At 42.0% G+C, this 26,564-nt stretch overlaps 1 protein-coding gene and 1 non-coding gene across 2 annotated transcripts; both read right to left on the bottom strand.

Annotated features, from left to right (window-relative positions):
- Positions 1 to 1,764: 1,764 nt before the first annotated feature.
- Positions 1,765 to 1,837, bottom strand: trnat-ugu (transfer RNA threonine (anticodon UGU)). Its single transcript has one exon. It is a non-coding gene; the product is annotated as a tRNA-Thr (tRNA).
- Positions 1,838 to 7,345: 5,508 nt separating this feature from the next.
- On the bottom strand, positions 7,346 to 26,340 carry LOC100566604 (E3 ubiquitin-protein ligase TRIM7). Its single transcript, XM_016991781.2, has 7 exons — positions 25,449 to 26,340; positions 21,122 to 21,217; positions 19,784 to 20,014; positions 15,948 to 15,970; positions 14,408 to 14,523; positions 13,156 to 13,191; positions 7,346 to 10,043 (listed from the first exon to the last, which is right to left on the bottom strand). The coding sequence occupies exons 1-7, from the start codon at positions 25,995 to 25,997 to the stop codon at positions 9,529 to 9,531; spliced, it is 1,566 nt and encodes a 521-aa protein (XP_016847270.2). The 5' UTR covers positions 25,998 to 26,340; the 3' UTR covers positions 7,346 to 9,528.
- Positions 26,341 to 26,564: the final 224 nt, after the last annotated feature.

The raw sequence follows: 26,564 nt of genomic DNA, 5'->3' as shown, positions 1-26,564 counted from the left end.
TATTCAAGAAACATTCTCTCTGGACGTTTTGCCCACATCTAGGGCAGGCATTCTTAGAAGTTGTGAGGTCTGTTGGGGTTTATATATCTGTGCAATGTCCAGGGTGGGAGAAAGAACTCTTGTCTGTTGGAGGCAAGTATGAATGTTGCAATTGCTCTGCTTGATTAGCACTGAATAGCCTTGCAGCTTCAAAGCCTGGCTGCTTCTTGCCTGGGGGAATCCTTTGTTGGGAGGTGTTAACTGGCCCTGAGTGTTTCCTGTCTGAAATTCCTCTGTTTTCAGAGTGTTGTTCTTTATTTAGTGTTCTGATTTCAGAGTTTTTAATACTGGTAGCTAGATTTTGTTTATTTTCATGGTTTCCTTCTTTCTGTTGAAATTGTCCACATGCTTGTGGATTTCAGTGGCTTCTCTGTGTAGTTTGACATGGTGGTTGTTAGAGTGATCCAGCATTTCTGTGTTCTTGAATAACATGCTGTGTCCAGGTTGGTTCATCAGGTGCTCTGCTATGGCTGACTTCTCTGATTGAATCAGTCTGCAGTGCCTTTCCTGTTCCTTGATTCGTGTCTGGGCCATGCTGCTGGATTTGGTGGTCCCTATGTAGATTTGTCCACAGCTGCATGGGATACGGTAGACTTCTGCAGAGGTGAGAGGATCCCTCTTGTTCTTTGCTGAACGTAGCATTTGTTGGATTTTCCTAGTGGGTCTGTAGAGAGTTTGTAGGTTGTGTTTCTCCATCAGCTTCCCTATGCGGTCTGTGATTCCCTTGATGTATGGTAAGAACACTTTTCCTTTGGGTGGATCTTTGTCTTGACTCTCATGGCTTGTTCTTGGCCTTGTAGCTCTTCTGATATCTGTGTGGAGTCTCCATTGGCCTGTAGAGCCCTAAGTTCTAAGAAGGTTCTCTTGAGTTACATGTATATATATTATACAGTTTAACTGCATTGTACTGCTTTATATGTCTCCGCACTGACCATGCCATGCAGTTTCATACTGCATTATATGCCAGTGCAGATCCAGTCTAACATTAGCAACGTAAAGGTTTTCCCCCGACGTTAAGTCCAGTCATGTCTGACTCTGAGGGTTGGTGCTCATCTCCATTTGTAAGCCAAAAAGCCAGCATTGTCCGAAGACACCTCCAAGGTCATGTGGCTGGCATGACTGCATGGAGCGCCGTTAGTCTAACATTAGATTACTCAATATGTTGTCAATATACCTCACAACCTCTGAGGATGCCTGCCATAGATGTGGGCGAAAAGTCAGGAGAGAATGCTTCTGGAACATGGCCATACAGCTCGGAAAACACACAACAACCCATTAGATGACTCGGCTCCTGGATCTCCAAGCCTCTGATTAGGATTTTTTTCTTTTATAAATATAGGACCTAGGTTTTTTTTTTACATAATTAAGTCCATTACTTTATAGGAGATTTCAGTTCATTAATGCTGTGTAGGCAAAAGGGAAATTACAAATGCATTCAGAAAACAGTAAGAGATAGGGTGCTTCCAGACAAGCCCTTTATCCCAGGTTTTCTGTTTATCACAGATTATCTGGCAGTGCAGATTCTATAATCCAGTTTAAAGCAGAAAACCTGGGATCAGATCCTGGGATATAGAGCCTGTCTGGAAGGGGAACCTAGTCTTATTTACATATCCCTCTTTTGTGGATTTTCTTGCATTTTGCTGTATGGCCAACAGGGTTTCCCCTGAATATGTTTGATTCATACATTGTCTAAAATGGTAAAAGGAATACAATGAAAAAAAATTAAGGCCCCAGCGAGATTTGAACTCGCGACCCCTGGTTTACAAGACCAGTGCTCTAACCCCTGAGCTATGGAGCCTACATGCTACGCCTGGTGCTATTTTCTATATACAAGGCTTCCGCTTCCTGAATGCTCCAGCTTTTACCTTCTAGGGTTTTCATTGGTCTTTAGTAATACTGGATTGTATTCATTGACGGCCATTTAGGGCCTTCCTTTGAACTGAAAATGGCGCTCTGAGTTTCCATTTATGTCCCTTCTGCATTTTGCAAGCAGCAGCTTGAAGACGCTAGCTCAAAAACGAAAAGAGACTCAGCCTCCTTTACTATGACGTACCAAAGGAAAGTAAAGAAGAGGAAACTGCGTGGGCACAGCGCCACCTCCTGGTCAGAATGTGTACTGCAAGTGTTGATTTTATGAATGTGAAGGGCCAAGGCAAGCCTGATTGGCAGAATAACACCATACAAGATCGGTTTTGAAACGCATTGCAGAAAAATATGGAGATATTTGAGTTGTCTGTTGCCTATCCTATCCTCCCTATGCAAACCTTTAGGTTCCCTGCCCATGTTGTCGACCGTGTTTTAGGGGGATCGGGCCCTTAAGGAGAGAGCCGATCCGGTCCTGAGAGAACGGACCTTGGCGGAGCCAATAGGAGAATATGAGCCGCAATACAACCTGAAGCCGAAATGAAGAAGGTCTGCCAAAGTTGAAGGAAAATCCGCCAAGGAGTCTTTATTGAGCGATTCAGCTGAAAAGGACTCTAGTAGTGATCATTCAGTCTACTAGGGTACCATATAACCCAAATAAAGCCATATTTATACAATGTTTCAGTCTGACAGCCCCTTGAATTTCCCGCCCCGCTCCCCCGCCCATCTGATCGCGGATAGGCTAGAGTGTTGAACGAGGCGGGCTTTCGTTTCCCGCCTTGCTCTGCTGGCCCAATAGGGAGCTGCTTTTTTGTCCCCACTCGGGCCAATCAGAGAGGAGAAGGCGGGAGTTATTGAAACAATGAAATGACTGAGCAGGAAGGATCGGATTAATTCCTGCCCGGCCGAATTCTAAAGGGATTAATGACAGCAATCAAGGGTTCCTGTCACGTACACGGATTTCAGATATGCCTTGGGGTGTCAGAGGTGGAAGTAGGGATGGGTGGCGATGGGCTCAGCAGGGCGCCTTCCTGAGGTGTCCTGGATTTCCTCTGGAGAGATATGACAATGTTTGCCTTGAGGGCGAATCACCTTTAGGTCAAAATACTCCGAATTCGGCGACTCAAGCCCTATATTGTCCATGCAATCTGAATCTGATTAGGTTAAGCGGCAGCGGATTAACCTTTTGTTTTTTGGGAAGGTAAGCCTGGGTCATAGAAAATGGGGCAGGTCCTGGGGTTCAAGTTGAGTTCGAAATATTCCCTATCTGATTTCATGACTTGGCAATTATATGAAATAAAATGAAAAATAAAATAAAGTTGGAATACAAACCCAGCTGGGAAAAATACATATTTTCTGGGGATCCCAAAGAGTACAAATACATATAGGCAGATAGATAGATTTCAAGGAAGTAAGGGAGAATCCTATAGAGGTGGGTTACATTGCATGAAGGGGAATCATGAATGATATAAACAATTTGAAAACATTTGATAAGAACGAAGTTCACAACATCTGTGGAACCCAATATGGAACTTCATAAAAGTGGAGTTTTAGCAGCATGATCTCACAATTCATGAAGTTAGCCCAACGATTAGAAATTCATACAACAGTGATTCATGAGGGTGTCCAGGTACATAGAATATGAAAATTCACGGATACATGAGGAAAAGAGTTCATCTGTGGTGGAAGGAATTCATAGAGATGGCATGGGGAAGGGGCACATGTGGGTTGCAGTCTTTGGAAGTATAAGATTTCATAAGTTCAGGGATAGGTCTGGGGAAGAGTGTTCTTCTCCTTCATAAAATTATGAAGGTATGAATGAAACGTGGAGGGCGCCCGTCCTGGCATCCTCCTGGCAGGCTGTAGAGAGGGCGAAGGTCCTTGGAGAACTATGTCTCCCCAGCGGGAGAGCGATCCCCCCATCCCCAGTTCACAGAAAGGGACCAGGGATCTCCTAAAACCATCCCGTGGGTCGCGGAGAGAGGAAAGTCCGGGATAAGGCTGGAGGAGAGCAGTCTGGCTTGAAAGGAGCAGTCGGTTCCGTTTGACAGTCAGCTGATGAGGTGCCGAGAACTGGACCGATTTTGGTTCCGCTGGTGGTCCTTGAGTCAGGAGCCTTAGAAAGGATTAGGACTAAAAGAAGAGCGTGCCAGGGGTAATTTTGATAAAGATATGAGCCAATTTGTATCGTCCGCTGTATTAACCTATGGCGGGGAAGCCTCCGCCAGGGTTTAAAGATCAGACGGGTTAGTGAGAGAGAGAGAGAGAGAGAGAGAGAAATTGCATGCAAAGGAAGGAGTCAGAGAAAGACACAAAATAACCAGATAGAGAGTGTTACTGTTAAAATAAATGCTACTTTTATTGGGGGATTTGTTACATAGTTCAGGGAAGGGGAAAGTGAAGAAAAAAAAGATCTTTTAATAATAGTCTGCTGCAGTCCCGCTCCGTTCCTTTTGGTGATGGATCTGCGGAACTCTCCGCTGCGGGTTCAAATTAATTTGAAAGCCGGGGTCTCGGTCATCACCCATAGTATAATTTTTTCCTGGTATGTAAATAGTGTCAACTAATCTGCACAAAGTGTTTAGAGAAGGATTTTGCTATTCGTGTACAATCAGCACTTGGAAATTGTTTATTGTGAATTGTTTATACAGTAGAGTCTCACTTATCCAATATAAACGGGCCAGCAGAACGTTGGATAAGTGAATATGTTGGATAATAAGGAGAGATTAAGGAAAAGCATATTAAACATCAAAATAGGTTATGATTTTAAAATTAAGCACCAAAACATCATGTTATACAACAAATTTGACAGAAAACATAGTTCAATACGCAGTAATGCTGTGTAGTAATTACTGTATTTACAAATATAGCACCAAAATATCACGATATATTGAAAACATTGACTACAAAAATGCGTTGGATAATCCAGAACGTTGGATAAGCGAGTGTTGGGTAAGTGAGACTCTACTGTATTTATTTATTTATTGCATTACAGACTGCCTTTTTTGTGATGTAAGAACCAAGGAGTCTCACAAGGTTAAACATGCGACTGTAACAAAGGTACAACTCAAAAGAAATGCAAGACGTAAAAACAGATTTACTTCTTGCAGGTGTTAATTACTAGCTATTTTAATTACTTTCAAGGGGTGCATATACACTTGTAAAATTAATGCTGTGTGATGCTACTGCCATGGCTCAATGCTATGAAATCCTGGGATTTATAATTTGGCACCAGCACTCTTTGTCAAAGACTAAATAAAGATCTTGAAAAACTACAACTCCCAGGATTGCATAGCATTGAGTCTTTGCTATTGAAGTGGGGTCAATCTACATTAATTCTACCATATAGATGTGTGCACAGATGATGGCTAAGGAGTCTGGAAGTTGCAATCAAAGGAAAACCTCCCCAAGCCATAGCTTGTACGTCAAGTAAGTGTGAATCGGACAGCTTGATTAGCATTGAATAGCCTTGCAGCATCAAAGCCTGACTGTTTCCTGTCAGAGGGAATCTTTTGTTGGGAGGTGCGAGCTGGCCCTGATTGTTTCATATCTGGAATTCCTCTGTTTTCTGAGTTGTGTTCTTTATTTACTGTCCTGATTTTAAAGTTTTTTTTAAATACTAGTAGCCAGATTTTGTTCATTTTTATGGTTTCCTCCTTTCTGTTGAAATTGTCCACAGGCTTGTGGATTTCAGTGACTTCTCTGTGTCATCTGACATGGTGGTTATTAGAGTGGTCCAGCATTTCTGTGCTCTCAAATAATTTACACTTGCCTCAAACAGGCAAGAGTTCCTTCTCCCACCCAGGATCTTCCACAGATATATAAATCCCACTTGCCTAGTTTCCAACAGACCTCACCACCTCTGAGGATGCCTGCCATAGATGTGGGTGAAACATCAGGAGAGAATGCTTCTGGAACATGGCCATACAGCCCAGAAAACTCACAGCAATTCTTTTAAAAATTATACTTGGCATTGTCATGTTCACAGATTCCATGTCTACAAATCCAAACATCCACAGATTGAAAATACGCCATTCCTCTCTCCCGATAATCCAAAAATTGATGTTGCCTTTTTCTCTATGGAATGGGCGCAATTGGTACAAAGCATTCCTGTCCACCGCAGATTCCTGGGTCTCCAGATTCAAAGCTGTGTTCAGTAGTACAGACAAACCTGTGTCTTCAAGGGGAGTGTACCTTCATCCAGCTCAGGCTGGATCCCTATTCCCTGATCTGCCTTCTGACTGACCAAGAATGCCTCTATCTTGTCTGGATTAAGCTTTAATTTGTTTGCCCTCATCCAGTCCATTACTGATGACAGGCACTGGCTAAGGACCAGGAAAATCTCCTTGGGGTGGAAATTAGTGTAGAGTTGCATGCCATAGCACCCTAAAACTTTAGATGACCTCTCAAAGCAGATTCAGATATAAGTCAAATAGTATGGGGAATGAAGCCACCAGTGGTGCAGTGGGTTAAACCACTGAGCTGCTGAACTTGCTGACCAAAAGGTCAATGGTTCGAATTCGGGGAGTGGGGTGAGCTTCCACTGTTAGCCCCAGCTTCTGCCAACCTAGCAGTTCGAAAACATGCAAATGTGAGTAGATCAATAGGTACTGCTCCGGCTGGAAGGTAACAGAACTCCATGCAGTCATGCTAGCCACATGAGCTTGGAGGTGTCTACAGACAACGCTGGCTCTTCAGCTTAGATATCAAGATGAGCACCAACCCCCAGAGTCGGACATGACTAGACTTAATGCCAGGAGAAAATCTTTACCTTTACCTATAGGAAATGAAAAGAACCCATAGGCCAATGGATTAAACACTCCGAGCACCAATGTCTAGGTTCACCTCTCAAAGAAGGAACGAAGACACCGCAAAACAGTGTTTCACAACTGGGATGCCAGTGAGGTGACCCAAACCACTGTTGATAGTATTTATTTGTTTATTGATTGATTGATGCATTAGTATCAGAAACTGCTGAGGAGTCCAATAGAACATATGTCCCCTATCTGTTCCTTGCATAGGTCATTCATCAAGGCAACCAAAGCTGTCTCTGTGGCATAATAAGGCCAGAACTCAGACTGAAATGAATCAAGATGATCTATTTCATCCAGACACTCCACTCCAATACTTTGCCTAGAAATTGTCAGTTGGATACTGGCTGATACACTATGTATCAAAATTTGAAAGTGTTATTCCCTGTTTAATTGTGCAGTACTTACTTTGAAAGTAGTTGTTATACTCCAGAAACGTCATTTTGTGGCTGTCACAAACTATGTTGACTTGGTTGAGACTCCATGAGATATTCATTGAAAAACTACTACTCCCATTTTGTCAGCCCAAAATCTGAGCTCAGATCTCCCATTTTGTCAGTCCGGGTGATTTTTCCACATTCAGTTTTTAGAAGGTCATTTTCTCTCAGAGAAAGAATACTAGAAAATTTCAGTATCTTGATAATCATGGATTTATTTACAAATATACACGTTGAACTAGGGGGGTTATGGGTACATAGAAGCAAATACAAAGAAAACATTACTGGATGATCAGTGCAATATCCGTCAACTTACAGTCTCCTATTTATGTATTAACCATGCCAGCCAAACTTTGTCTTTGTTTAACGAAATTATGCTAACCAACTCCAACTTCATCCTAAACTCTAATACAGTAGCACTCCATCTTTTATCCTCCAGGTGTTTTGGACTTCATCTCCCAGAATCCTTCACAAATGGCCAAACTGGGGACTTCTAGGGACTGAAATCCAAAACCAAAGTGTGATTTGTAGATCCATTCCGCAACAAACACAAAGTCTCATCAGACTTTGTCAACAAATGGTCAAGCTTAAACAGAAAACAGCACTTGCAATATTATGAAGGCACAGCAAGTCAGGGTTTGTTTTTTGTAAATACTCTCTCAAAAACCATCATCTTTCAAAGGTTCACCATGCAAACAATTTTGTATCACTGAAGTCAATCATTCGACACATAAAAGCTGGAAGGTACATGCAAAATACAAATAATACCTGCATTCCCCAAAGTGTTTCAATGTTTTGAAACGGTCTTGTTAAAAAATGACAGGAAAACATTGGGAACTCTCTGCTTTATGAAAAATTATCACAAGTGAAACCTGAAGGGAGAAATCTCACACATGGCTTTCCTGTTGAAAGCCAATAAAATGCTTTCCAAACAGTGAATGAAAATGTTTAAAAATGTATTTTTGTTGTGATTTCATTTGGCTATTTCTTTGTTTCCCTTTGGTATATTGAATCATTGAATTGGAAGAGACCACAATGGCCTTCCAGTCCAAATTTTAAAGTCATTTTGAATTCTGATTCTGCAATTTAAGACCTGTGAAAGAGCAGCCAGCAAGAAACTATGGTTAGTCCAAACCATATTAAATCTTTGAACTTTAGCCATGATCTACTCACCTCGAATTTTCAAGTCCCACCCCATAAGTAGAATTTCAGAGCATGAGCTGCTCACAAAACATGGAGCATGGGCCATGTTTTTAATACTGTCCAAGCCAAAATAAGTAGTGCCCACTATGTTAGAGCAGGGATTGGCAACCTGATGCCCTCAATTGCAACTCCTACCATGCATTACTAGCATCGTGAATGATACGGGATGATGGAAGTTTTAGTTTAATAATGTCTTCCTTTTTTATTATAGAGCTCCCGGTGGTGCAGTGGATTAAACCGCTGAGCTGCTGAACTTGCTGACTGAAAGGTCGGTGGTTCGAATCCAGGGAGCAGAGTGAGCTCCCGCTATTAGCCTCAGCTTCTGCCAACCTAGCAGTTCGAAAACATGCAAATGTGAGTAGGTCAATAAATACCGCTCCGGCGGGAAGGTAGCAGCACTCCATGCAGTCATGCCAGCCTCATGACCTTGGAGGCGTCTACAGACAATGCCGGCTCTTCGACTTAGAAATGAAGATGAGCACCAACCCCCAGGAATGACTAAACTTAATGTCAGGGGAAAACTTTTAGCTTTAACTTTTAAAAGGAAGAGGTAAGGATTGCATTACATTGTCTTTTAGCAAGTTCCTCCTTACCTTTATTCAGGAAGGGAAAATACATACATAATCATCCTGAGCACCAATCATAACAAGGTGGGATTGGAAACAGCCTCTCAGAAATTAAGGGATATTTACCTAAGTATCTGTGCAAATACAGCAAACTAGGTATATCACTCAAGTCATAGCCTTACACAACTTTTAGCTTTCAGCACACACTGGCAAGCACAAAGCTTGGGAAATCTCCTTTTTGGTCTAGAGCTCCCAGAATCCCCAGTCAGCATAGCCGTTCCCAGACTCCTCCAGACATGCTGGCCAAAAAAAGAGTAAATTTTCCAAGCCCTATGTAAGCATTAGGCACACACAACCAGTGTAAAAGCTGCTGCATGTAGGTTTTTCAAGCATTGTCTCCGCACTGTCAGGCACATCATGTCATCACCAATAAGGCCTTGAGATGAAGAGAAGCATCAATTTGCCAGGCACATTATATCTCATGCTCATGGGACTAGACTTTAGTGGTCACCACAATTAAGGCCTTGACTTGTAGAGCAAGCACCATTTTGCCACATGTTGTGTACATACGACAGGTCAGTAATTCTCAAACTATGTGTCCTATTCATTTCAGGAGCAAAGTTTAATGTAAGTCATAGTGGAGCAAACTGAGAAGAGAGGAAATATTCTTTCTGTGAAGGAAACATTAAAAGTGAAAAGGTGCTGCATGTTGTCAGCGTGGTAAAAGGACACCTCTTCTCCTTCATAGTCTAAGTAGATTCTGATTTTGGCGATTTTCTCGGGGAGGAAAATGGGAGTACGCTGAGGGGTAGTGACAGCCCAGTATCGCCCCCCATTTTGCTGCAAGGCCCAGATGCCCTCCTCGGGACAAAACTGGGTCAGTCCTTTCCTTCGGACGGATTCCTTGGCTACTCCAAAGGCCCACCCATCCGCCGAGCCCACCTCCACCTCCCAGTAATGCCTCCCTGACGTGAATCCCTCGGTGGCCAGAACGCGGGAGTTGGTGTCAAAGCGCTTGGGGTTGTCAGGTAGCTCTTGCTTTCGGCAGCCCATCTTCACGGCCTTTAAGTCTGCAGAGAGGATGAGGAGGTGATTGGCTGTCTCTGGGTCCAGGATCAGATCCTCTAGGAAACAGGAGAAAAGTGCTCAGTCAACAGTCAGAATGACAGCAATTATAGAGAAAGGAAGTGTGTGGTGTTGGGAAGAATATCATTCAGGATTTGGACTCCATATATATTTTTTCAAAATATACTTGTGATAAGGATAATTCCCAGAATCCCCCTAACTGTGATGTACTCAAAGAGTAATTTCTTCATTTCCTGGTTTTACATCATGTTGAATCTTTTTCTTCCCTCCCCATCTCCCTTGTACTGACTTATTCCTTTAAAATGATTTTGTAGTAGTACACTTTGCAAGCCAAAGTCCAAATACCCTACTCTAAGGACCTCATCACATTGAGAAATTCCCCCGTTGTAGGACACTTCAGCCTCTTTTCAAGCATGGAGAGGCGCGGAGCTCATCACAGGATCTTAAACTACTTCCAGCCGTCATGCATAGGCCTCTGTAGTTGAAAAGAGGCCAAAATGTTGTGAAAGGAAGAAACTCTAAACATGGGCTAGCAATTGTGTTCAGATCTCCTACTTTTGAAAAATAATGATTTTTAGATATCATAAAACCAGAATCTCCATAACCTTTCGGAGAATAATGGCATTCACAACCATTTAAAAAACCATAACCTTTTGTAAAAGTATGATCTTCCAGAGAAGAGCTAAAAACTTGTTTGAGTAAAATCTTCTCTTCAATGGTATATAACCACATATATTTATTTATGCAAGGCAATTTGTCTTTTCAGTTGTTAGACTGATGACCTAGTTGTGTCTGATCTGTTATGAACAGAGATTATGCCAATGCATAAAAACAGCAGAGTTTCAGAAGTGTTTTTTTAGTTGCTCAAAAATATCTAATCTCCCATAAAATATCTTGTTTCCGTATCATGCTCTCAAGAGACAAAAATAGAGTTGTTGTATGTTTTCCGGGCTGTATGGCCATGTTGCAGAAGTATTCTCTCCTGACGTTTCACCCACATCTATGGCAGTCATCCTCAGAGGAGAGAATACTTCTGGAACATGGCCATACAGCCCGGAAAACATACAACAACCCTGTGATCCCAGCCATGAAAGCCTTCGACAACACGTCAAAAATAGACTTTATTAAACGTAACATATTTGGTTTACTCACAACCTTCATGTATTCAGCACACAGGTACTTGTGATGTCTCATGGGCCTTGGAGTTCTGATCCCAGCGCCATTGTAGCTGATGAGGATGAAAACAGGGGATTTTTGCCGGCTCAGCAGGAGCCGGAATCTTTCCAGATGCCTGTTGTTGATGATCCTACCCGAGAGCCCATTAAGGAAGACCTTGAACAGGCCTTTTCCCCTGCCTCCCCCCCTTTTCCCAGGAAACAGTCCTATGCGGCGGGCCGGGGTGAGAAAGAGCAGTTTCGGAGAAGCTTGAGATTAGCAGCTAAACAAGATATTAATTAGCCATATTCCCCTGGGAAACTCTAGGGAGGAACGCATCTGGAAGGAGATGTGTTTCGCTCTCCTTTCCCTTGGGAAAGGAAGCTCAGGACACCTGCTTTGCAGAGAAATGAAACCGAGTTAAAAGTGCCCGACACGAAGGATTCCGTGCGGAGTCAACAGATCAACTTCGGGAGTGATTTTGTGGTTCCAGCCAAGTGTGGACTTCGCAAAGTCCGCAACTCCAGTTCCTTGCCTTGTCTAGCCAAGTATTCAAGAACTATCTTGCCTTGTTTCCAGCCTTTGACCTTGCTTCTAGTATCAAGCCTTGTTTCTAACCTTGCTGTGGACTTACTCTGAACTTTGGAAGGAATTTGGACGTTTCCCCACTCTATTGCTTGCAAATAGAGTGTGTTTCGGTTTGGATCTATAACTTTGGACTCTAATATAAAATATTGGACAGTATAATTTTGGACTATTTCTGACCTTTCCTGAAAGGTCTTTTATTGGACTATATTTCCTACTTGTTTTTATTATTCTTACATATTTCCTTAATAAAGATATTAGATAGTTTTTGGCCTCCGTGTGTCGGTTCTTAGTGCTCTCGTTGCCCAGGGCGTGACAGTACTTAGCTTGTCAATTCAGTTACAGATAGGATCTGAAGTAGTTCCTCTGTGCAGATAACACAAGGCATCGTTCTTATAATCAAGAGCAACATGAATTTGCTCTTAACAGTCTACATGGTGTCTGATGGAGTCTGTATTCAATGAGGTATGAGATCTAAACTGTCTCATGGCTAAAGCATTTCTGTGTTCTAAAATGGAGTCTCAGCTCTCAGCAGTCCCAGATCTGATCATGTGGTCTGCAGCTCCTCCCACAATCTCAAGAAACATAGAGTAAAAGGAAAGCTGCATACCAAAACATAAATATACCATACAGTAACCAAACAGAATCATATACAAACAAATTACTAGTGGATGCTTGAAGAAAGTGGCTATTTCCAATGCCTACCTCCTATAGCATGTTACTCCCTTAGTTCCAGCTGAAAAGCAGGTGGGATGGGAACCGTCAAAGTTTTACTGTCCTGTTTAATTGTCCACCCTGTCGGTCTCTTTTCTCATAATGGGCTTTGGGCAAGGCAATTTTATCCCATTGAAAGAAGTGGTTTTAAAGTGGTGTCAGTCTGCTTTAATGTAAGGGGCTTTGGATAGGCAAAGGATCTCTTGGCTTTCGAATATTGAAGTTTTCCTTGATTTAAAAAAAAGTAATATGGAAAGGACTGAGAAAAGGATTCCCCATGTGATGAATGTAAGATGAATGTATTGCCAGCTCTTAGATTTCCACGTGTGATAAAGCTGATTGAGAACAACAACAGGTGAGCAGCTAAAGAGGGAGACATGTGTGACAGGAAGACGGCTCAGAACGGGACAGCTGATGATCTAAAGGAACGATTTTCAATGCTAAAAGGACGGTTCCTCACACTTTCCCATTTCAATGTGATGAGGTCGTATATTCAACTTTCTGCGTTGACTTGCAAAGTGTTTTGAACTGATAATATGTTCCTTATTAACAATCCATCCCATGTCCAGAATTAACAGGTCTGTCTCTTCCTTGTTTTTTGCAAATTGTATGTATGCTAAAAATATGTATAAATGAGGAGATGACAACAGTGATCATTTTGTTTTTAAGAATGTCTGTTCAGCTTCAAGTATTTACCTTTTTCGCCTTTCCCGAGTTCATCCCGCAGGTGATCTGAAAGAAAAGGAAGCCCATAAATCAGGACTACAGAGTACTTGAAAGAGGTTTTGTCCAAGCCATTTAACTCCATATTCAATATCTCCCTTTGGCTTCCAAAATATTGATTCTCCAGATGTTTCATGAGTTGTAAGCCAGAATATCTCAAAGGCCATTTTCCAGTCCTGCAACTGGTTTTTGGATATTGTCATTGCTAGACAACATCCTCAATGGATTGTCACCTTGTCGTGGTGAGGGGGCTTGTGTGTTTCAATGAACCTGTGGGCGTTACCACCGGAGTCATGTACTCCCAGGAGGGGCAGCTAGGGAGGGTCCAGACTGAGCACAATCTGAAGACCTCAATGGTGGATCAGGCAGAAGATAACATGTGTTTACACAATGGTTGTGAAGTTGGAAGAAGGCTGCAACAGATTGAGAAGCCACTGTCATTGTGTTAACCACGCTACTGGTTGGGACTCTCACTCTGTGAAGACTGTGTGTTGATCAGCTGTGCACCAACCTCCACACATTAAAAAAAACCCACACACAGGCGTTTTCCAAGAACTTGGAAGGCCATCATACTCGGACAATGAGGGATCGCCTAAGTAAGTAAGTTTGTGTCCATCTGTCTTCTTATGTATGTACTTTGCTGTTTATCCAATGTGAAATGGAGAGGGGCATTGCTGGCATAGGACTGCATATATCATATTGGAGGAGGACTATGTAAACGTATCTCTGATGTTGTAGATGATATCATTGGCTCATGTAATATTATTCCCAGAGTTGATACAGTGATAGCGTCTGCATCTGGCTTTGTGGCAGGGTCTTATCCCTGTATTAACTAACCATGCTATGTATCCTGTGGTAAGGTAAAGGTTTCCCCTGACGTTAAGTCCGGTCATGTCTGACTCTGGGGTTGGAGCTCATCTCCATTTCTAAGCCGAAGAGCCGGCGTTGTCTGTAGACACCTCCAAGGTCATGTGGCCGGCATGACTGCATGGAGCGCCATGGTAAGTGAGAAGTTATTTGAGATTTGAAGGTTTCTGCAGGCCACTAAAAGCCCCATTGTAAGTGTTTGTTTCTTTATGTGGGAATAAATGAGGGGATCAAAAGAGGCACCTGTTGTTATACATCGTATTGTTTCCTGCCAATACTTGCTCTCCCCAAGCCACAAGGCAATTTCACCTCATTAGATGCTAAAGTTAAAACTACATGCTGGGTTTTCCCCCCTTACCTTTGAATTTCTTTAACACGCCCTTGAGGACCACAGTCTTCAGAGAGAAATTGCAGACATGACCCTTCATGTCAGCAGAGACAAGGATGGGCTTCTGACATTTGAGATCATCACTTCTAGCAGTTTTAAAAGAAAATAGAACAGTCACTGATCTGGTTGATGCTAATCTGCATCAGCAGGCGGAAATCAGATACTGTTGGGCTACAACTCCCAAGATGGGTCACCTTTGACTATACTGGGAAGGATGGGAGTTGTAGTCCAGCAACATCTAGATGGCCACAGCTTCACCGTGACTGGATTAGACTAATACTAGTACACAAAACGCTAAACTTTACTTTTTTGGAAAATAATTTTCATGTTAAAGGTTGTACATTTCTTATCTGCAATGCCAAAATACTCCAAAACCCAAAACTCTGTATACAGATGGCTGAAACAATGACACCCTTGCCTTCCAAGAGTTCCCTTTGTTCCATGCAAAAAAATAATAAAATACCATGTATAAAATTACCTTCAGGCTATATATGAAAAAATGAATGAATGTTCTGTTGAAACTTGCATCCCATCTCCAAGAAATTTCATTACGCATGTACAGTAGAGTCTCACTTATCCAAAACTCACTTATCCAAGGTTCTGGATTATCCAAGGCATTTTTGTAGTCAATGTTTTCAATATATCATGATATTTTGGTGCTAAATTTCTAAATAAAGTAATTACAGCATAACATTACTGTGTATTATACTACTTTTTCTGTCAAATTTGTTGTATAACATGATGTTTTGGTGCTTAATTTGTAAAATCATAACCTAATTTGATGTTTAATAGGCTTTTCCTTAATCCCTCCTTATTATCCAAAATATTCTCTTATCCAAGGTTCTGCCGGCCCATTTAGCTTGGATAAGTGAGACTCTACTGTATATGTAAACATAGATATACCAAAATTCAAAAGACTTCAGATCCTAAGGATTTTAGATAAAGGACACTCAACCGGTACTCTGTTCCCTGTAGTCCACAATGCTAACTTTTCTAAGCTCCATAAGACCCGCCTTGAGACCCCCTCAGGGTAGAGAAAGGCGGGATGTAAATATTGTTAATAAATAAATAAATAAGACTCGCTTTTGGGGCCTCCAATATGAAAAACACCCACAACCAAATTCCTACATCAGAGCTAGTGATGTACTTCAAACTTCTCTGAGGAAAGAGGGATCAAATATTATCCCAATGGCTCAAGTGAAGACCTTGCACTGAAATGGATTTGTGCCACATAAATAAACAAAGCACAGCTCTTTGACTCTCCCTGACCCACCGCAGCCCCTATTTCTGTCCAGCACCTGCCAGTCTCACTGCCATTGTAGGTGAAGGAAATCAGAGACCATCAGAAAGGAGAGGGATCATATTCCCAACCAAGAAGCTATAAGGAGCCTGAGATCTGTGCTGACTAAAGAGGGAGGTGGCTTAGCATGGCATTTATCTGAATGGGTGCCAATGACCTTTCAGTGATTCATAAAAAAGAGCAACAGAACATGAAAATGTAGTTCCATACCTCATGATGACACTGGTCACATCCTGGAAGAAAAACAGAAAGAGAACAAGAGAGAAAAGCCATCTTGTAATATATTTAACACAGTGATCGTTCTCCTAGCCTTTCCCCTCTTTCTTAGTGCATTAGATAGGAGCCTCGGGTGGCCTAGGGGATAAAAGCCTTGTGACTTGAAGGTTGGGTTGCTGACCTGAAGGCTGCCAGGTTCGAATCCCACCCGGGGAGAGCGAGGATGAGCTCCCTCTATCAGCTCCAGCTCCATGCGGGGACATGAGAGAAGCCTCCCACAAGGATGGTAAACATCAAAACATCCGGGCGTCCCCTGGGCAACGTCCTTGCTGACGGCCAATTCTCTCACTCCAGAAGCAACTCCGGTTGCTCCTGACACGGAAAAAAAAGTGCATTAGATCATGTCAATAGTCTCCAACACTTCACAGATGAAAGCAGGGATATGTGTGGCCAAGCAACTTGAGAACGGGGTCAAGAGGACAAAATGTAGTATAGAGGAAGAACACACAGGCTAAGAGAGGCTGCAACAGTTTGCTTTTGCCTGAGCCTTCTGAGAAGGGGAAAATTCAGCTGCCTGCTGAATATTACACTATGGACTCAGTTTGCACAAATAAAATAGACCAAGGACAAAGGGAGATAAGTGGAGAAAGAAACTGGAACATTTTAATAAACACTTTTTTATTCAGGCAGGCTTTTAAAAAAGAAAGTTTTGAAGAGCAAGTCAGAGGGTGTTGAGTGGTGTTTTCTGTATTTTAAATTAGTTTTGATCATTTTAATTATTCACTTTTAAATAGTACTTGGTTTTAAATAGTACTAGGTTTAATGTACCCAGCATGACTGCATGGAGCGCCCAGTGGCACAGTGGGTTAAACTGCTGAGCTGCTGAACTTGCTGACCGAAAGGTCAGTGCTTCGAATCCAGGGAGCAGGGTGAGTTCCCGCTGTTAGCCCCAGCTTCTGCCAACCTAGCAGTTCGAAAATATGCAAATGTGAGTAGATCAGTAGGTACCGCTCCGGCAGGAAGGTAACGGCACTCTATGCAGTCATGCCGGCCACATGTCCTTGGAGGTGTCTATGGACAACGTTGGCTCTTCGGCTTAGAAATGGAGATTGAGCACCAACCCCCAAAGTCGGACACAACTAGACTTAAAGTCTGGGGAAAACCTTTACCTTTACCTTAGATGTAATTCTATTTTAATGTTTATAGTCTAGGTTCTAAATTGTATATTGTAGTGTTTTTGCCACTGTTCACTGCTCTGAGTCTCTTTAAAAGAAAAAGTGGTATATTATTAATATTATTATTATTATTATTATTAATAATAATATATTATTATGTGGAAAACCCTCCCCAATGAGGTCAAGTAGGCCCCCTCCCTCCTACGGTAGTATTTAAGAAGCATGTCAAGACCTGGTTATTTAAGCAGGCATTCAGCAATTGACAGAAATATGGAAAGACACCCGGGATTGATGCAATGGCTTAAATGTTTTATGTTGTGTCTGTGATTACTATCACAGTTTTATACTTTTAATAGCATTTATTTTATTGTTATATATTAGTGGTTGTCAGCCTGTGGGTCCCCAGATGTTTTGGCCTTCACCTCCCAGAAATCGTAACAGCTGGTAAAGTGGCTGGGATTTCCGGGAGTTGTAGGCCAAAACACCTGGGGATCCACAGGTTGAGAACCACTGTTATATATTGTTGTTAGATATTTGATTTTTACATTTGTGAGGCATTTAATTTCACCATTGGTTATGCTGTGAACCACTTTGAGTCGCCCCAGGGGTGAGAAAATCTGTATATAAATGCAATAAATAAATAAATACCAACAACAGAACAAAAGAGGGTTAACGGGATTGTCTACTAGTAAGAAATGCTTTTGTCTGGATCACAGGATACGTAATGTCTAGCTCCCCAGATATTATTGTTCTATAACTCCCATCATTCATGACTATTAGACACTGGCATTGTAGTCCAACAATTTATGGAAGGCTGTATATTCCTCCAACACAGATCTAAAAGACCAGGCTATGTATGATATTCCCCCTACAATTTCAAAGCAAAGTGTCTTGGACTGGATCTACACTACTACATAATCCAGTTTCTGAATCCAGATTATCTGTTTTGAACTGGATTATATGAGTTTGCATATAATCTAGTTCAAAACAGATAATCTGGATTCAGAAACTGGATTATGTGGCAGTGTAGTAGTAATAATAACACTTTATTTATATTTCGCTCTATCTCCCCGAGGGGACTCAGAGCAGATTACAACATACACAAATAGGCAAGCATTCAATGCTTTTAATACAGTGGAATAACAATGACATACAAATACACCAAACAAAGGTAAAGGCTTTCCCTTTCATCTCAGGCTTTCTGGGGGCAGTGCTCAACTCTGGCAATGGGGAAGTGCTCTTGTTCCATTTCCAAGCCGAGGAGCCTGTTGTCCATAGATATCTCCTGGTTGTGTTTGCTGGCATGGCTGCATGGTGCCTTTATTACCTTCTTGCCGAAGCAGTACCTATTGATCTACTCACATTTGCATGTTTTCAAACTGCTAGGTTGGCAGGAGCTAGGGCTAACAGCGAGAGCTCATCCCAACCTGCGACTTTGAACTGCCAACCTTTAAGTCAGCAAATTCAACAATTCAGCAGTTTAACCCGTTGTGCCACCACAGCCCCCCCATGTAGATGAGGCCTCAGAAATCTTTGCAGTTTCACAAGATAATAGTTTATTTGTCATGGGTAACAGCCATCAAGTTGACCTCAATTTATAATGCCCCTATGAATGAGAAACTTCCAAATCACCCATCTGTACATTTTAAATTGGTGATGTTCATTCTTCCAATTTTTATACCTCTTTCCTCAGAGTTTAATCATGTTTTAATGTATATGTTCAGCATACAAGTTAAACAAAGAGCTTAGTAAAATGCAGCCTTGCCTGATTCCCTTGCTAACTGTGCAGTTTATTTCCAAAAGGTACCAAATCCCCAAGATTAAAATATGGGTTGTAGATGACATCACATTTTTGGTTTAGAGTAGAATATTATGTACAGACCAAAACTATCAAAATGTATCAAATCAGTTCAGTACAAGGCTTGGAAAAATGTATTTTGTAGAAAAACAATGCACATTCTTGCCACGGGTTTTTTTTCCCTATGTTTGTAAAAATTTGTTCTGATGGATTTGGTACCTGTTGAAAACAAGCTCCACAATGGGAAACCATTCCTTTACCCTGTATGCTTATGATCCCAACAGCATCTTTTAAGTTGCACCTCTCCAGTCAGAATATACACCTAAAATCCCTGTCACTCTAAGTCACATCTTTGGCAGATGTGTGATCACTGTGACCACCAGATGCCGTGCTTGCTTTATCCTGAATATGCTTCTGGTTTTATATATGAAACAGCAAATCAAACAAAATTTGTTGGCCTAACTTCTAAATACCATTGCCATTGCAGAGGACAACTATGAGCAAATGAAGGAAGGAAGGAACTGTCCTGCCCAAAACTTGGTAAGCCTGGCCTTGCTGGATACAAAGGTTTATCTGTGGCTGCCTGTTGTGTCATATGTTGACATAAGTGCATAAGTGATGCTTGGACATAGGTTTAACTTGTTTTTAATTTGCTATTAATAGTTAAATTGTCCAGTATGCTTGTATATCGTTTAAGCTATTCATTATTGTTCCAAATGTTTACATTAAACCCCCAAAAGAATGGAATGAGTGGGCATGGAGGCACAAACAACTGACAAAACACAACACAACCCCAAGGACTTATATTGTGAAAACTCAGGCTTCTTTAGATCAATGCAAAGGAGTTAAAGTCTTACCTTAAGGAAATCAAGCACAGGCTCTTGGTTTTTCTCCTCCAGGTCAGCAATTAGCTTGTTGAGGAGCGAGATCTCTTTGGAAAATTCGGTGATGTTCTCGTTCTGCCTTTTGGTGATGCCCTTCTCCATCTTGTCCAGTTGACCCAGAAGGAGCTGCTCTTGCTCTTGTAGGAACTGGCGCAGGCTTTCGAATTCAGAGAGCACCTTCTGTCTCTCAACTTCTATGGTTTTCTTTTAAAACAAAAGAAATGATGTATTGTCAAAGGCTTTCATGGCCAGAATCACTGGGGTGTTGAGTGGTTTCCGGACTGTACGGCTGTGTTCTAGCAGCATTTCTTGAAGATGCCAGCCACAGGTGCAGGCGAAACGTCAGGGGAAAATGTCGCTAGAACACAGCCATACAGCCTGGAAACCACACAACACCTCAAAAAAAAAAAAAAAGATGGTCAGCATGAAGAATCACCAAAGCATCGCTGAGATGTAGTTTTGTAGGGTTGAGCTTTCTGCCTTCATTGGTTGTGCATCTACAGTATATGATGTTTTTCACATCCTGGTCTTTTTCTTGGAAATTTCTGGTACTACGGTAGCTGTAACTATTTAAACATATGGAAGGTTGTCCCACATCATCCCCAAAGTGGAGCCCCCGGTGTCACAATGGGTTAAACCCTTGTGCCGGCAGGACTGCTGACTGAAAGGTCATCTCTAGTTCCCCATGTGGGGACATGAGAGAAGCCTCCCACAGGATGGTAAAACATCAAACATCTGGGCATCCCCTGGGCAGACATGAACGACCTAGAGATTGTAGTCACACCGGAGGACCTGGATATTCCTTGATAGCAAAATTTTAATCATGCATTAAATTTAGGGCAAGTGGAAGTGCAAACAACTGTGACAAAGTATTACAAAGCATGAAATCCCAAAACAGAATTTTCCAGCATTGACTGGAAATAATAATTTTAAATGCTTAAAAAAGATTGGATGTTAAGAGCGATAACAACTGAGTTCAGACAATACATGGCATCATAAGATGAGAAACAGTATTTAAAAAATAAAAATGTGACATAGGTTCTGTTATCATTACACCAACTGGCTCTGCATTACTGTGAATTTAGTCGATAAGTCAAATCAGAACATTGGGAAAGTTATTTTTGTACTGCAATTCTCAGTATTCCACCTGCAAAATCCCAGCTATTGACAGGCAGAGGACCAGGCAATTTTTCCGACTGCCAGTTGACAAAGTAACTTGATCCCTTTTTAAAATTCCAAAACCATATATCCCCATCTCATTCAAAGCTACCACTATTTACTGCTGTCTTCTGTGTAACCATAAGCACCCACCAAGAGATCCTGGCTTTTTTTGTCATCCTGCATTTTGAATTCCAAGAGTTCTTGTCTCTCTTTTTTCAGGAAATCCAAACGGTTCTGAATTTGTTCCTAAGATCCAAAATATAAAGGGAAAAAAGTTTGTCAGTTTGAAGATATTCACTTCTTTCTTTCCCTGTACATTAAAGACCAATAAATACAAAGGGGAAATTACAAGCCCATGTCCAAGTTTAAAAGTGATAGAGACAGAAATTATTATTAACAACAACAACAATATTGTCAACTGCAAAAGACCATCTTACTGGGATCTGCACACATCACTTGAAAATACATCACACCGTTCTAAACGCTTGGGTAGTGTTCGATTGTGATGTTGTGATATGTAATCCAGCATATATACAGTATCCCATTTGCTGTGTCATACTTGTCATGGTTTGCAAAGGCACTGAGCTGTGTGTGTTAACTGGAAAATGAAGTGCTTGAAGCCGATTGGCTAAGCCTGCAAAGATCTGGGATTGATTTGATACTGTTTCTGGTCTGCTGCTGCAGAATCTGTTTGGACAAGTTTTCAGGTGCTGACTGAGTACTCTACTGCTAGTGAAGAGAGCAGTGTACTCAGAGAGGCCTTGCTATTTTGAGGCCTGTTTGCTGCTGAGAAAAGAGGGAGAAGAACAAGGACTGTATTCTTCTCCGAAGAAGATTTGAGGACTGAGAAATAACTATTTATGACCATTGTAAATACTACTGTTTTTGATCTCTTGGAATCAAGAGTTCCTGTAAAGTTCCTGTATTTTTGTTCTGCAAACCTGAGTGGCATGTTATTGTTCTGCGGGTGACTCTGGATCATAGGCACACGTAAGAGCTTCCATTTATCATCATCATTCCGCTATAATACTGTGTCTTTGTGTCAATAATAATAATAATAATAATAATAATAATAATAATACTTTATTTGTACCCCACCCTATCTCCCTGAGGATATGCCCCTTACTACACTAGGCTGCAATTTATCATCTATTTTTAAAAACACATGTTTGTAGTATATGACCCTGGATTAAAGAATACATAAGTTTGACAACTGAGAGGTGAAAGTACTGGGTTGGGAGTTCAGATTTTCGGTAACATGGAGTTAGGCTCTGAATGCAGCAACTTCTTCTTCCAACAGGCACCTGGGATTGGGAAAACTCCTATATGGAATCATGGCAGTTATAGTTTTACAAGATCTTTAGCCCTCTCTGCCAGAGTACTCTTGCTTTGCCCAACGATAACTCTCAGATTTTCATAGCATTGAGCCATAGCAATTGAAGTGTTGTCAAACAGCATTCATTTTACAGTGTACATTATTAGGGTGAAAATAATGCCAGTCACAGAAGTGTTGGTGGAACAGAAATGAAGGCAGCTCAACATTCAGAATTTTTACATTTTCTTTTATATTACAGTATAGCACACAATTTCAAGGAGGAGTGGAACATCTGCATTAGTCTGTGCTGGGGTAAAACAACAGCAATAATTGGATTTTAAATAATTGGATTTTAAATCCCAACAAGTACTACTTAGAAGGAGATTTTGTGGTCTGCATCCCACAAGCTTATTCAAGTGATGCTTCATATATCTAATGAATTGAAGATTGGGATGTGAAAACGTATATCCAAAAACACCCTGAATATATATATATATGGTTTCAGAAGACTCTTTATAAACATCCAAATAATTTTACTGAGTGGACAACATACATGTACTTCTGTTATACTCTGCTAAACCTTATGGGACAGGCTGGGTTAAGCAAGAGTGCTCCCGTTCAGCCTAAAATTCACGCTGAATGGGGTAATTCTAGGGGACAATGGTAATGATATAGGGCAGATATCAGGTTGTGGAGTAATCTTCCCATCTCCAGGATCATACCCTGGCAGTTTGGAGACTTAGTGCTTATATGAGAGTCTGGGTGCCAGGTGTGTCAAGTCAAATGTCATACCTGACACCAAAGCAGAGAAATATCATACAGCTGTTGGCAATTTCTCCTGGCTTCTGCTCCATCTGGCACCTGATGAGCATTTGCTACCTCCCACATTTCATTTCTAAAATTAGATGTTTCCAGGGTTCAGCGCTGCTGCAAAGCTACAGCCTTAGATTTGGAAGACAGGACACATATCCTCAAACACTGTTATATCTGTGCTTGGTGCAGGCAATCCCATTGCTTGCTCTTTTTATTTTTCTACATGTATGAAGTATTGATATTTATCGTTAGTTATAATTATACCTGATTCTTTTCTTCCGCATTTACTCTCACAACCACTCTATAAGGTAGGTCAATTTGGAGGAGTAAACAACTAGCTTGAGGGTTGTTGTTTGTTTTCCGAGCTGTATGGCCATATTCCAGAAGTATTCTCTCCTGACATTTCGCCCACATCTATGGCAGGCATCCTCAGAGGTTGTGATCCCGGCCATGAAAGCCTTTGACAACACAACTAGCCTGAGGTTTCCCAGAGAGTTTAATGCATCAGGATTGATTTCAAACATGTCTCAGCCAGGATGGAAATCATGCAGTTCTGCAAAAATGATTAAGTGACAATTCCCAAAACTGCTCAGCATTGCTATGTTAGCTAGGGATGCTGGGATTTGCAGGTGAGTAACATCTGGAATGAGGCAATATTCCTTCCTCTGCGGCCAAGGAACTTCAGCAGGGGGTCAAAGATGGCAAAAGTTATTAATGAGGAAGAATTTACAAGCTAGCTGCAGTAGTTTGCTTTTGCAGCAGCCAATTGGGAGGGATTAATTTCTGCACTTCTTCTCTCATGAGGAGTTAATTTGGTGCAAACTATTTTTGTATTTTGAACTCAATTTGCAAAAACTGAAGTATGCTGAAAATGAAGTAGGGAAGTCATTCCCTATACACTGGAGGTAGATACTAAACATATCCACCCACAAATTTGGAATCCTATCCCAGCTGCATTCAAAACAAAACGTCAAGAGATCCAGATGTGCACCAGAATGGAGTAGTGGTTTGATTGTTGGACCAGGACACTAAGAGCTCAGGGTTTGAATTTCTGCTTGGCTATGGCTGGCAGTTGGAATTTGGGGTGCAGAGTGAGCTTCTGCTGTTGGCCCCAGCTTCTGCCAACCTAGCAGTTTGAAAACATACAAATGTAAGTAGATCAATAGGTGCCGCTCCGGCGGGAAGGTAATAGCACTCCATGCAGTCATGCCGGCCACATGACCTTGGAGGTGTCTACAGATGACGTCGGCTCTTTGTCTTAGAAATGGAGATGAGCACCAACCCCCAGAGCTGGACACGACTAGACTTAATGTCAGGGGAAAGCCTTTACCTTTACCCATGGAAACCAACTTTGGGCAAGTCAGATCCTCAAGGAAGGCAAGGGCAACCCCTTTCTGAATAACTATTTTGATGAAAATATAATACATTCACCTCAGAGATGCTATAAGTTAGAAATTACTTGCATCAGCAACAAGAAATACAGGTAAATATCTCCGACATAAAACCTATGATGCAAAAACTCGCGTGAGTAAGCATGCATGGGTGCATGGCATGCACTTATTAGGCCATTTGTGCAAGGGAAGGTATGCAAAGATGCTCTCAAAGACCCCCCGGGTCAAATTCTAGGGGTGCACCAGGCCATCTGCTCTTCAGCTCTTCCACCTTTATCAGCTGCATATTCTATTTTAAGCAACTGTTTTCCTACCAATGACATGAAGAGCAATCTTGGCTCCTGCTCACCAGAGAACCCAGGGCAGCCGGGGATCTTATTCCCACTTTGGGAAGCCTCCCTTCCAGAAATAGACCAGGAGTTTGATTACTTGTTTAACCTTTTCCTGCCTGACAAGGACAATCTCGGCAGACGAGCATTTGCAATTAAGAAAATCTGTGACAAAATAGAGAGGAAATCTAAATGTTAAATGTGCAGGCTTCCACTTTTGCTACCAGTCTGATTTTCTATCTTGAACACTTCCATGAGGTGCCCAGCCTTTAGTCATACTGTGGTTTTTTGCAAAATTTATATATTGCCTTCTGCGAACAGGAGGGATGTACTTATCTAATGATCATGTTAAATTCTATGCCAAAAAAGCTTCTATAGCTGGTTCCTGCAAGTCACATGGTATAGGAGCAGCTCAAATTGTTCTCTAGACAACTGGCAAGTCTACATTTGTGTTATTTTGGGATATTAGTCTAAATTAGTCTAAATGCACTACATTTTCCAGAATCCATTAGCCAATAGAACTGATTGAACTATAGCTATGCACATCAACGTGGCCAGTGGCTTCACTGACGGTTGGATTCTGAAACCATATCCTTTAAAAAGGCACTTTTCCAGGACACTTCTTCTACCTTGTATTCCTGGGCTGCCTCTTCTACAGGAACCACGCTGTGAGGTCGGTGGTCCCGAGAGCGGTCACACACCACGCAGATGGTCTTTTGGTCATCCTTGCAGTAGAGTTTAAGGGCCTCCTTGTGCTTCTCGCAGAGCCCATCTTCCTCCAGGCCCTTTCCGCCATGTAGGATGAACTGGCTGATGATCTCGGACATGTTGGCCAGCTGTCTGTTGGGCCTGAAGTTCCTCTCCTTGAAGGGCTCTCTGCACTGGGGACAGGGGAACTCCCCTTCCAAACTCTTCCAGCTCTTGGTGATGCAAGCTCTGCAGAAGTTGTGTCCGCACTCGATGGACACAGGGTCCTTGAAGTACTCCAAGCAGACGGAGCAAGTGGCTTCATCTTGGAGGTTCCCAGGGAGGAAGACGGCAGCCATAGCTTCTTCCTGACCAGCTGAAACGTTGTCTCCTTCGCCTCCTTTCACAGCAAAGTATAGAGAGCGAATGCTTGGCACCAAACGCAAGGCAGGCGTTCCCTCGCCAGAAGCCAGCTGGTGTCGCGAGGTCATCTCTGGGGTTTCTGGTTTCTTAAGTTGGCAGCAAGGCAGTCCCGGAACAAAACAGGAATCGTTCAGGTCTCTTTAGTGTTTGATGAAAGGGAAAGAAAAGTCATAGCACTTCCAGAACATGTTTGGGTTGAAGAGGTGAAACACAACTTTCCGAAGCCACAAGAACTCGTGACTGGTTGCATTTCATCAGACTCAGCAGGGCCAGAGTGGGGCTGTGATTCATTTCTAACAATAGCTGCTAAGCCCTCAGCCTGCCAGGAATGTCTTTCCCTCTGATCTGGAAGTTTTTCCCTACTAGTCCCACTGTTGGGGTTGTTGTATGTCTTTCGGGCTGTGTGGCCATGTTCCAGAAGTATTCTCTCCTGATGTTTCGCCCACATCTATGGCAGGCATTCTCAGAGGTTGTGAGGTATGGATAAACTAAGTAAGGAAAGGAAAGAATATAGATCTGTGTAGAGTCCAGGATGTGACAAAAGTCCTTTGTCACTGGGAAGTCAGCATTAATGTTTCAGTTAATCACCCTAATTAGCATTGGAAAGGTCTTTGTCTCTTGCCTGGGGGCATCCT

This window comes from Anolis carolinensis, chromosome 2 (genome assembly GCF_035594765.1).
Source record: "Anolis carolinensis isolate JA03-04 chromosome 2, rAnoCar3.1.pri, whole genome shotgun sequence".
NCBI lineage: Eukaryota > Metazoa > Chordata > Lepidosauria > Squamata > Dactyloidae > Anolis > Anolis carolinensis.
The sequence above is the reverse complement of the archived record's forward strand: the minus strand, read 5'-3'. Positions and strand labels throughout refer to the sequence as shown.